Consider the following 13,691-nt stretch of genomic DNA (forward strand, 5'->3'; position numbering starts at 1 on the left):
CGGAGAATCCCGTCCAAGCACCTTGCTTAAATGATGATTTATTTTGTGCACTTTCTTCACAGTATAAGTGTGGATTAAAGTCTCTGGTTTACAGCCTGTAAAGATCTTCCTTGCAGTTAGCAGTATCTTACCCACAGCTTTTCCGGGAGAGGAACTTGGCTTTACAGAGAGAGTTACCAGATTCTGGTCGCTCCTTGCCTTCTTTCAGGGTTATCAGATTGTGGATTCCCACAGTGACCTTTTGGTCAGCATTTGCTGGTTAGTTCTGCAGAAATGTGAATGGGGAAGAGAGAGGTTTTCTCTCTTAGCGACCAAGGTGAAAACTGGCAGACAGGAAACAAAGAGTAGGAATGAACGAGTCTCTTTCAACTTGGCAGGCAGTGACTAGTGGGGTACCGCAGGGATCGGTGCTGGGACCCCAGCTACTCACAATATATATCAATGATTAGAAAAGGGAACAAAATGTCAGATCTCCAGATTTGCAGATGACACAATGTTGTGTGGGAGGGTGAGCTGTGAGGAGGATACAGAGATCCCTCAGTGTGATATGAGCTGGCTGAGTGAGTGGGGAAATGAATGGCAGATGCTGTATAATCTGGAGAAATGCGAGGTTATCCACTTTGGTAGCAAAAACAAGAAGGCAGATGATTATCTGAATGGCCATAAATTAGGAAATAGGAACATGCAACGAGACCTGGGTGTCCTCGTACACCAGTCAGGAAGGTAAGCGTGCAGGTACAGCAGGCGGTAAAGAAGGCTAATGGTACGCTGGCCTTCATTGCGAGAGGTTTCGAGTGTAGAAGCAGGGATGTGTTGCTGCAATTGTACAGGGTCTTGGTGAGGCCACACCTGGGGTATTGTGCGCAGTTTTGGTCTCCTTCTCGGAGGAAGGATGTGCTCGCTACAGCCGGGGTGCAGTGAAGGTTTACCAGACTGATTCTTGAGGATGAATCGGTCAGGATTGCATTCTCTGGAGTTCAGAAGAGTGAGGGGATTTCATAGAAACTTATAAAATTCTAACAGGACTGGACAGGGTAGATGCGGGAAGGATGTTCCCGATGGTGGGGGTGTCCAGAACCAGGGCTCACAGTCTGAGGATACGGGATAGACCATTTCGGACAGAGAGGAGGAGACATTTCTTCGCCCAGAGAGTGGTCGGCCTATGGAATTCATTACCACAGGAAGTAGTTGAGTCCAAATCCTTGTATAGCTTCAAGAAGCAGTTGGATATGGCACTTAGGAAGAAGATCAAAGGATATGGGGGTGAAGTGGAATTAAGACTATTGAGTTGGATGATCAGCAAAATTCATAATGAATGGCGGAACAGACTCCAAGAGCTGAATGGCCCACCTTCGCCTCCTCTTTTTCATGTTACTGTATTTCTCTGAATGTTAGTTTTCACTTGTCAGCCCCGAGCCTGGATATTGTCCGGGTCTTGCTGCATTTGGACAGGGACGGCTTCAGTGTCTGAGGAGTCGTGAATGGTGCTGAACATTGTGCAGTCATCCGCAAACATCCCCACTTCTGATCTTCTGATGGAAGGGAGGTCAGTGATGAAGCAGCTGAAGATGATTCTATGACAGTGGCGGAGCGGGCTTGAAGGGGGCTCCTCCTATTCCTATTTTTTCTTCCGATGTTTCTGTGAAAGCTCCTTCCGTCTCTGAACCGTTTCAGTGGGAGCAGATCCAATTACCACCTGTTACCAGGCAAGCACAAACTTTTAGGACAATTCATTGGTCAGCAGCCAAAACATTCAAACCGAGACATAACTGACACTGGCCTGTCGGCAATCATCAGTCTAAACTGCAGAGCCTGCTGGATCCTGCTGTTTGTATTAAACGTTCCGGCTACTTCGCCTTAAAGCCAGGGCTCAATTACACATCGATGGATCAAAAATCTCACTGCAGAAAAAGGAGCAATAAGGGAATATTTCTTATTCGTTCATGGGATGAGGGCATCGCAGGCTGGGCCAGCATTTATTTCCCAATCCCTAATTGCCCTTGAGGGACAGTTAAGGGTCAACCACATTGGTCTGGGTCTGGAGTCACATGTAGGCCAGACCAGGTAAGGACGGCAGATTTCCTTCCCTAAAGGACATCAGTGAACCAGATGGGTTTTTACAACAATCGACAATGGTTTCATGGTCATCGTTAGACTTTTCATTCAGGTATTTACTGAATTCAAATTTCACCACCTGCAGTGGGACCTGAAGCTGGGACCCCAGAGCATTACCCTGGCTCTCTGCGTTCCTACACCAGCGACAACACTGCCCTGATTAACCAACAACAGGAAGGAAGGACCCTTACAACAGTCACACAGTGAGTAATCCTTACCCTGCTGAATAAACACATCCCAGTACAGTTACACAGTGAGTAATCCTTACCCTGATAAATACACACATTTGAGTACAGTTACACAGTGAGTAATCCTTACACTGCTGAATAAACACATCCCAATACAGTTACACAGTGAGTAATCCTTACCCTGCTGAATAAACACATCCTAGTACAGTTACACAGTGAGTAATCCTTACCCTGCTGAATAAACACATCCCGGTACAGTCACACAGTGTGTAATCCTTACCCTGCTGAATAAACACATCCCAGTACAGTCACACAGTGAGTAATCCTTACCCTGCTGAATAAACACATCCCAGTACAGTTACACAGTGAGTAATCCTTATCCTGCTGAATAAACACATCCAAGTACAGTTCAACAGTGAGTAATCCTTACCCTGCTGAATAAACACATCCCAGTACAGTTACACAGTAAGAAATCCTTACTCTGCTGAATGAACACATTCCAGTACAGTTACACAGTGAGTAATCCTTACCCTGCTGAATAAACACATCCCAGTACAGTTACACAGTGAGTAATCCTTACCCTGCTGAATAAACACATCCCAGTACAGTTACACAGTGAGTAATCCTTACCCTGCTGAATAAACACATCCCAGCACAGTTACACAGTCAGTAATCCTTACCCTGCTGAATAAACACATCCCAGTACAGTTACACAGTGAGTAATCCTTACCCTGCTGAATACACACATCCCAGTACAGTTACACAGTGAGTAATCCTTACCCTGCTGAATAAACACATCCCAGTACAGTTACACAGTGAGTAATCCTTACCCTGCTGAATAAACACATCCCAGCACAGTTACACAGTGAGTAATCCTTACCCTGCTGAATAAACACATCCCAGTACAGTTACGCAGTGAGTAATCCTTACCCTGCTGAATAAACACATCCCAGTACAGTTACACAGTGAGTAATCCTTACACTGCTGAATAAACACATCCCAGTACAGTTACACAGTGAGTAATCCTTACCCTGCTGAATAAACACATCCCAGTACAGTTACACAGTGAGTAATCCTTACCCTGCTGAATAAACACATCCCAGTACAGTTACACAGTGAGTAATCCTTACCCTGCTGAATAAACACATCCCAGTACAGTGACAGTGAGTAATCCTTACTCTGCTGAATAAACACATCCCAGTACAGTAACAGTGTGTAATCCTTACCCTGCTGAATAAACACATCCCAGTACAGTTACACAGTGTGTAATCCTTACCCTGCTGAATAAACACATCCCAGTACAGTTACACAGTGACTAATCCTTACCCTGCTGAATAAACACATCCCAGTACAGTCACACAGTGTGTAATCCTTACCCTGCTGAATAAACACATCCCAGTACAGTCACACAGTGTGTAATCCTTACCCTGCTGAATAAACACATCCCAGTACAGTCACACAGTGTGTAATCCTTACCCTGCTGAATAAACTCATCCCAGTACAATTACACAGTGAGTAATCCTTACCCTGCTGAATAAACACATCCCAGTACAGTTACACAGTGAGTAATCCTTACCCTGCTGAATAAACACATCCCAGTACAGTTACACAGTGAGTAATCCTTACCCTGCTGAATAAACACATCCCGGTACAGTTCCACAGTGAGTAATCCTTACCCTGCTGAATAAACACATCCCGGTACAGATACACAGTGAGTAATCCTTACCCTGCTGAATAAACACATCCCGGTACAGTTCCACAGTGAGTAATCCTTACCCTGCTGAATAAACACATCCCGGTACAGATACACAGTGAGTAATCCTTACCCTGCTGAATAAACACATCCCAGTACAGTTACACAGTGATTATTCCTTACCCTGCTGAATCAACACACCCCAGTACAGTTACATAGAATTTACATAGAATTTACAGTGCCGAAGGAGGCCATTCGGCCCATCGAGTCTGCACCGGCTCTTGGAAAGAGCACCCTACCCAAGGTCAACACCTCCACCCTATCCCCATAACCCAGTAACCCCACCCAACACTAAGGGCAACTTTGGGCACTAAGGGCAATTTATCATGACCAATCCACCTAACCGGCACATCTTTGGACTGTGGGAGGAAACACACGCACCCGGAGGAAACCCACGCACACACGGGGAGGATGTGCAGAATTATTCGTAATCCTTACCCTGCTAAATACACACATTCGAGTACAGTTACACAGTGAGTAATCCTTACACTGCTGAATAAACACATCCCAGTACAGTTACACAGAGAGTAATCCTTACCCTGCCGAATAAACACATCCCAGTACAGTTACACAGTGAGTAATCCTTACACTGCTGAATAAACACATCCCAGTACAGTTACACAGAAAGTAATCCTTACCCTGCTGAATAAACACATCCCAGTACAGTTACACAGAGAGTAATCCTTACCCTGCTGAATAAACACATCCCAGTACAGTTACACAGTGAGTAATCCTTACCCTGCTGAATACACACATCCCAGTACAGTTACACAGTGAGTAATCCTTACCCTGCTGAATAAACACATCCCAGTACAGTTACACAGTGAGTAATCCTTACCCTGCTGAATAAACACATCCCAGCACAGTTACACAGTGAGTAATCCTTACCCTGCTGAATAAACACATCCCAGTACAGTTACACAGTGAGTAATCCTTACCCTGCTGAATAAACACATCCCAGTACAGTTACACAGTGAGTAATCCTTACACTGCTGAATAAACACATCCCAGTACAGTTACACAGTGAGTAATCCTTACCCTGCTGAATAAACACATCCCAGTACAGTTACACAGTGAGTAATCCTTACCCTGCTGAATAAACACATCCCAGTACAGTTACACAGTGAGTAATCCTTACCCTGCTGAATAAACACATCCCAGTACAGTGACAGTGAGTAATCCTTACTCTGCTGAATAAACACATCCCAGTACAGTAACAGTGTGTAATCCTTACCCTGCTGAATAAACACATCCCAGTACAGTTACACAGTGTGTAATCCTTACCCTGCTGAATAAACACATCCCAGTACAGTTACACAGTGACTAATCCTTACCCTGCTGAATAAACACATCCCAGTACAGTCACACAGTGTGTAATCCTTACCCTGCTGAATAAACACATCCCAGTACAGTCACACAGTGTGTAATCCTTACCCTGCTGAATAAACACATCCCAGTACAGTCACACAGTGTGTAATCCTTACCCTGCTGAATAAACTCATCCCAGTACAATTACACAGTGAGTAATCCTTACCCTGCTGAATAAACACATCCCAGTACAGTTACACAGTGAGTAATCCTTACCCTGCTGAATAAACACATCCCAGTACAGTTACACAGTGAGTAATCCTTACCCTGCTGAATAAACACATCCCGGTACAGTTCCACAGTGAGTAATCCTTACCCTGCTGAATAAACACATCCCGGTACAGATACACAGTGAGTAATCCTTACCCTGCTGAATAAACACATCCCGGTACAGTTCCACAGTGAGTAATCCTTACCCTGCTGAATAAACACATCCCGGTACAGATACACAGTGAGTAATCCTTACCCTGCTGAATAAACACATCCCAGTACAGTTACACAGTGATTATTCCTTACCCTGCTGAATCAACACACCCCAGTACAGTTACATAGAATTTACATAGAATTTACAGTGCCGAAGGAGGCCATTCGGCCCATCGAGTCTGCACCGGCTCTTGGAAAGAGCACCCTACCCAAGGTCAACACCTCCACCCTATCCCCATAACCCAGTAACCCCACCCAACACTAAGGGCAACTTTGGGCACTAAGGGCAATTTATCATGACCAATCCACCTAACCGGCACATCTTTGGACTGTGGGAGGAAACACACGCACCCGGAGGAAACCCACGCACACACGGGGAGGATGTGCAGAATTATTCGTAATCCTTACCCTGCTAAATACACACATTCGAGTACAGTTACACAGTGAGTAATCCTTACACTGCTGAATAAACACATCCCAGTACAGTTACACAGAGAGTAATCCTTACCCTGCCGAATAAACACATCCCAGTACAGTTACACAGTGAGTAATCCTTACACTGCTGAATAAACACATCCCAGTACAGTTACACAGAAAGTAATCCTTACCCTGCTGAATAAACACATCCCAGTACAGTTACACAGAGAGTAATCCTTACCCTGCTGAATAAACACATCCCAGTACAGTTACACAGTGAGTAATCCTTACCCTGCTGAATAAACACATCCCAGTACAGTTACTCAGTGAGCAATCGTTACCCTGCTGAATAAACACATCCCAGTACAGTTACACAGTGAGTAATCCTTACACTGCTGAATAAACACATCCCAGTACAGTTACACAGTGAGTAATCCTTACCCTGATAAATACACACATTTGAGTACAGTTACACAGTGAGTAATCCTTACACTGCTGAATAAACACATCCCAATACAGTTACACAGTGAGTAATCCTTACCCTGCTGAATAAACACATCCTAGTACAGTTACACAGTGAGTAATCCTTACCCTGCTGAATAAACACATCCCAGTACAGTTACACAGTGACTAATCCTTACCCTGCTGAATAAACACATCCCAGTACAGTAACACAGTGATTAATCCTTACCCTGCTGAATAAACACATCCCAGTACAGTTACACAGTGAGTAATCCTTATCCTGCTGAATAAACACATCCCAGTACAGTTACACAGTGACTAATCCGTACCCTGCTGAATAAACACATCCCAGTACAGCAACACAGTGATTAATCCTTACCCTGCTGAATAAACACATCCCAGTACAGTTACACAGTGAGTAATCCTTGTCCTTCTGAATAAACACATCCCAGTACAGTTACTCAGTGAGCAATCGTTACCCTGCTGAATAAACACATCCCAGGACAGTTACACAATGAGTAATCCTTACACTGCTGAATAAACACATCCCAGTACAGTAACACAATGAGTAATCCTTACCCTTCTGAATAAACACATCCCAGTACAGTTACTCAGTGAGCAATCGTTACCCTGCTGAATAAACACATCCCAGGACAGTTACACAGTGAGTAATCCTTACACTGCTGAATAAACACATCCCAGTACAGTTACACAGTGAGTAATCCTTACCCTGCTAAATACACACATTTGAGTACAGTTACACAGTGAGTAATCCTCACACTGCTGAATAAACACATCCCAATACAGTTACACAGTGAGTAATCCTTACCCTGCTGAATAAACACATCCCAGTACAGTTACACAGTGAGTAATCCTTACACTGCTGAATAAACACATCCCAGTACAGTTACACAGTGAGTAATCCTTACCCTGCTAAATACACACATTTGAGTACAGTTACACAGTGAGTAATCCTTACACTGCTGAATAAACACATCCCAATACAGTTACTCAGTGAGTAATCCTTACCCTGCTGAATAAACACATCCCAGTACAGTTATACTGTGACTTCTCCTTACCCTGCTGAATAAACACATCCCAGTACAGTTACACAATGACTAATCCTTACCCTGCTGAATAAACACATCCCAGTACAGTCACACAGTGAGTAATCCTTACCCTGCTGAATAAACACATCCCAGTACAGTCACACAGTGAGTAATCCTTACCCTGCTGAATAAACACATCCCAGTACAGTTACACAATGACTAATCCTTACCCTGCTGAATAAACACATCCCAGTACAGTCACACAGTGAGTACTCCTTACCCTGCTGAATAAACACATTCCAGTACAGTTACACAGTGAGTAATCCTTACCCTGCTGGATAAACACATTCCAGTACAGTTACACAGTGAGTACTCCTTACCCTGCTGAATAAACACATCCCGGTACAGTTATACAGTGAGTAATCCTTACCCTGCTGAATAAACACATCCCAGTACAGTCACACAGTGAGTAATCCTTACCCTGCTGAATAAACACATCCCAGTACTGTTACTCAGTGAGTAATCCTTACCCTGCTGAATAAACACATCCCAGTACTGTTACACAGTGAGTACTCCTTACCCTGCTGAATAAACACATTCCAGTACAGTTACACAGTGAGTAATCCTTACCCTGCTGGATAAACACATTCCAGTACAGTTACACAGTGAGTAATCCTTACCCTGAGGAATAAACACATCCCAGTACAGTTACACAGTGAGTAATCCTTACCCTGCTGAATAAACACATCCCAGTACACTTACACAGTGAGTAATCCTTACCCTGCTGAATAAACACATTCCAGTACAGTTACACAGTGAGTAATCCTTACTCTGCTGAATAAACACATCGCAGTACAATTATACGGTGAGAAATCCTTACCCTGCTGAATAAACACATCCCAGTACAGTCACACGGTGAGTAACCCTTACCCTGCTGAATAAGCACATCCCAGTACAGTTACACAATGAGTAATCCTTACCCTGCTGAATAAACACATCCCAGTACAGTTACGCAGTGAGTAATCCTTACCCTGCTGAATAAACACATCCCAGTACAGTTACACAGTGAGTAATCCTTACCCTGCTGAATAGACACATCCCAGTACAGTTACACAGTGAGTAATCCTTACCCTGCTGAATAAACACATCCCAGTACAGTTACACAGTGAGTAATCCTTACCCTGCTGAATAAACACATCCCAGTACAGTTACACAGTGAGTAATCCTTACCCTGCTGAATAAACACATCGCAGTACATTTACACAGTGAGTAATCCTTACTCTGCTGAATAAACACATCGCAGTACAATTATACGGTGAGAAATCCTTACCCTGCTGAATAAACACATCCCAGTACAGTCACACAGTGAGTAACCCTTACCCTGCTGAATAAGCACATCCCAGTACAGTTACACAATGAGTAATCCTTACCCTGCTGAATAAACACATCCCAGTACAGTTACACAGTGAGTAATCCTTACCCTGCTGAATAAACACATCCCAGTACAGTTACGCAGTGAGTAATCCTTACCCTGCTGAATAAACACATCCCAGTACAGTTACGCAGTGAGTAATCCTTACCCTGCTGAATAGACACATCCCAGTACAGTTACACAGTGAGTAATCCTTACCCTGCTGAATAAACACATCCCAGTACAGTTACGCAGTGAGTAATCTTTACTCTGCTGAATAAACACATCCCAGTACAGTTACGCAGTGAGTAATCCTTACCCTGCTGAATAAACACATCCCAGTACAGTTACGCAGTGAGTAATCTTTACTCTGCTGAATAAACACATCCCAGTACAGTTACACAGTGAGTAATCCTTACCCTGCTGAATAAACACATCCCAGTACAGTTACACAGTGAGTAATCCTTACCCTGCTGAATAAACACATCCCAGTACAGTTACGCAGTGAGTAATCCTTACCCTGCTGAATAAACACATCCCAGTACAGTTACGCAGTGAGTAATCCTTACCCTGCTGAATAGACACATCCCAGTACAGTTACACAGTGAGTAATCCTTACCCTGCTGAATAAACACATCCCAGTACAGTTACACAGTGAGTAATCCTTACCCTGCTGAATAAACACATCCCAGTACAGTTACACAGTGAGTAATCCTTACCCTGCTGAATAAACACATCCCAGTACAGTTACACAGTGAGTAATCCTTACCCTGCTGAATAAACACATCCCAGTACAGTTACACAGTGAGTAATCCTTACCCTGCTGAATAAACACATCACAGTACATTTACACAGTGAGTAATCCTTACTCTGCTGAATAAACACATCGCAGTACAATTATACGGTGAGAAATCCTTACCCTGCTGAATAAACACATCCCAGTACAGTCACACAGTGAGTAACCCTTACCCTGCTGAATAAGCACATCCCAGTACAGTTACACAATGAGTAATCCTTACCCTGCTGAATAAACACATCCCAGTACAGTTACACAGTGAGTAATCCTTACCCTGCTGAATAAACACATCCCAGTACAGTTACGCAGTGAGTAATCCTTACCCTGCTGAATAAACACATCCCAGTACAGTTACGCAGTGAGTAATCCTTACCCTGCTGAATAGACACATCCCAGTACAGTTACACAGTGAGTAATCCTTACCCTGCTGAATAAACACATCCCAGTACAGTTACGCAGTGAGTAATCTTTACTCTGCTGAATAAACACATCCCAGTACAGTTACGCAGTGAGTAATCCTTACCCTGCTGAATAAACACATCCCAGTACAGTTACGCAGTGAGTAATCTTTACTCTGCTGAATAAACACATCCCAGTACAGTTACACAGTGAGTAATCCTTACCCTGCTGAATAAACACATCCCAGTACAGTTACACAGTGAGTAATCCTTACCCTGCTGAATAAACACATCCCAGTACAGTTACGCAGTGAGTAATCCTTACCCTGCTGAATAAACACATCCCAGTACAGTTACGCAGTGAGTAATCCTTACCCTGCTGAATAGACACATCCCAGTACAGTTACACAGTGAGTAATCCTTACCCTGCTGAATAAACACATCCCAGTACAGTTACACAGTGAGTAATCCTTACCCTGCTGAATAAACACATCCCAGTACAGTTACGCAGTGAGTAATCCTTACCCTACTGAATAAACACATCCCAGTACAGTTACGCAGTGAGTAATCCTTACCCTGCTGAATAAACACATCCCAGTACAGTTACACAGTGAGTAATCCTTACCCTGCTGAATAAACACATCGCAGTACATTTACACAGTGAATAATCCTTACCCTGCTGAATAAGCAGGCTATAGGTTGAATATTTCTGTCTGACTTTCGCTAAACTGAGTCAGAATCTGAGAAGGAATTATTAGATTTGTTACCTGAGCCCTGAGCAGGTGCTGGCAGAGACCCGGGATCTCGGGAATCTTCTGACGGAACCCTCATAGCAACAACGATACTGTGGCAAAATCATTAAATGTTAGCATAAAAGCCTCTGATACTCATAATATTACAAAGGAACTCACTCAGAACAATTTCATTTCAACAAATGGCATCAATAGCAAAGGTAACTGAAACATTGACAGTGTCTCAGAGAGCAGAGACTGCGGATATCAAATTCACTGATACTGGAGACGCCCGTATGAGGAGGACTCTGAGAACATAAGAACTAGGAGCAGGGGTAGTCAATCTGGCCCCTCGAGCCTGCTCCGCCATTCAATGAGATCATGGCTGAAGTAAGACTTTGAAGAGTATTTGACAGTGCGCAGTGTCAGATTCCTTCCCGTTGATTCTGATATCTCCACTTTCTTGATTTTTATTGTTGTCATTTTGATCCAAGGGCCAGTGTTTAAAATCTCCAACGTATATTATGGAGTTCACCTGACCGATATCCTTTCTGTTGAAAGGGTGTGCTCAAGAGTGTTCCCTTCACGTGTAATTCAACAGTCTTCTCAGACACTTTAATCAAGATAAGCTTTATTCTAAGAACTTAGTTAACAAATATATATAAACAAACAGCAAGAATGTTTATCAATTACAAACATAAAGACACCCCACACAGCTACATTAACCTATGTATAACACTAAATGAATTTCCCCTTAACTGTTCCAATTCAAAAACAAAAATCCCATAAACCAATAAATATTTTTCAATGGTTTGGCCCAGAACTCTGAATTCTCACTTGAATAAGACTGGCTTTTCCTGAGAGTCTGACCTGTCTTACCAGCAGGTCGCGTGTGCTCGCAGTTTTCACGGCCTATTGGTGACAATAAAAAGATTAGTAAGAAGTCTTACAACACCAGGTTAAAGTCCAACAGGTTTGTTTCGATGTCACTAGCTTTCGGAGCGCTGCTCCTTCCTCAGGTGAATACATTAAAGACATGACATAAAGACACATCATTCACCTGAGGAAGGAGCAGGGCTCCGAAAGCTAGTGATTCGAAACAAACCTGTTGGACTTTAACCTGGTGTTGTAAGACTTCTTACTGTGCTCACCCCAGTCCAACGCCGGCATCTCCACATCATGGCTACAATAAAAAGATTATTATTAATGACCGTGTCAATTCCAATGCTTCCTGGAATATGGTGACCAAAACTCATTTTCTTCTCATTGGCACAGCACCACCTGTTTTGGTCTTCACCAAATCGGTCTGATTGACAGGGTGTCTGGGCATAATTTAATGCCATGTCCACGATGGATTTGGAGGCCGGAGGCATTTAATTAGACAGGAGGGTGCTGGGTGGACACCTCTACCTCAATTCAATCCACAACAAGAAGATTCCTGCCTACCACCAGTTGAGGTCTAATTGACCAATTCACGACGAGCTGCTGTTACAGTGAGTACATGGCGGAGGCAGGAAATGTTTACGGTGGTGGGAAAGATGTTGATCAAGCAGGCTGCTTCGTCCTGGATGCTGTTCGGCTACTAAAGTATTGTTGGTGCTGCATCAATCCAGGACATCTCAGTTCCCAACAATCCTTTTGCTCCAAGTGAGAGTAACCCTGTGGAATTCCATAGAATTTGTTCTCCGCAAAACCATGAGATGGAGGAGAATTAGGCCACTCGGCCCATCGAGTCTGCTCCGCCATTCAATCATGGCTGATATTTTCTCATCCCCATTCTCCTGCCTTCTCCCCATAACCCCTGACCCCCTTATTAATCAAGAACCTATCTATCTCTGTCTTAAAGACACTCAGTGATTTGGCCTCCACAGCCTTCTGCGGAAAAGAGTTCCACAGATTCACCACCCTCTGGCTGAAGAAATTCCTCCTCATCTCTGTTTTAAAGTATCGTCCCTTTAATCTGAGATTGTGTCCTCTGGTTCTAGGCTTTCCGACAAGTGGAAACATCCTCTCCACGTCCACTCTATCCAGGCCTCACAGTATCCTGGATTTCAATAAGATCCCCCTCATCCTTCTAAACTCCACCGAGTACAGACCCAGAGTCCTCAACCGTTCCTCTTACGACAAGCTCTTCATTCCAGGGACCATTCTTGTGAACCTCCTCTGGACCCTTTCCAAGGCCAGCACATCCTTCCTCAGAAACCCGGCCTAAAACTGCTACTATGTCCCGTTGTGCTTTTGATTTCCTAAGCCTTTCCCATTTAGAAATTAGTCTGTGCCTCCATTTCTCCTTCCAAAGTGCAGAACCTCACACTTTTCCACATTGTATTCCATCTGCCACTTCATTGCCCGCTCCCCTAGCCTGTCCAAGTCCTTCTGCAGCCCCCTTGCTTCCTCAATACTACCTGTCCCTCGACAGATCTTTGTATCATCTGCAAATTGAGCAACAGTAGCTTCAGTACCTTCTTCCAGATCATTAATGTATATTGCGGAAAGTTGTGGTCCCAGCACAGAGACCTGAGGCACACCACTAGTCACCGGCTGCCATCCTGAAAAAGACCCCTTTATCCCCACACTCTG

At 43.8% G+C, this 13,691-nt stretch overlaps 1 protein-coding gene across 1 annotated transcript in view; it reads right to left on the reverse strand.

Moving 5' to 3' along the window:
* LOC140409442 (disintegrin and metalloproteinase domain-containing protein 12-like) overlaps positions 1-13,691 on the reverse strand; it is a 995,079-nt gene that overhangs the window by 941,492 nt on the left and 39,896 nt on the right. The window contains exon 3 of the mRNA XM_072497875.1: positions 11,148-11,224. Within this exon, the coding sequence (XP_072353976.1) occupies positions 11,148-11,224 (77 nt within the window). The remainder of the gene's footprint in view (positions 1-11,147; positions 11,225-13,691) is intronic.

Source organism: Scyliorhinus torazame, chromosome 3 (assembly GCF_047496885.1).
Source record: "Scyliorhinus torazame isolate Kashiwa2021f chromosome 3, sScyTor2.1, whole genome shotgun sequence".
Classification (NCBI taxonomy): Eukaryota; Metazoa; Chordata; class Chondrichthyes; order Carcharhiniformes; family Scyliorhinidae; genus Scyliorhinus; species Scyliorhinus torazame.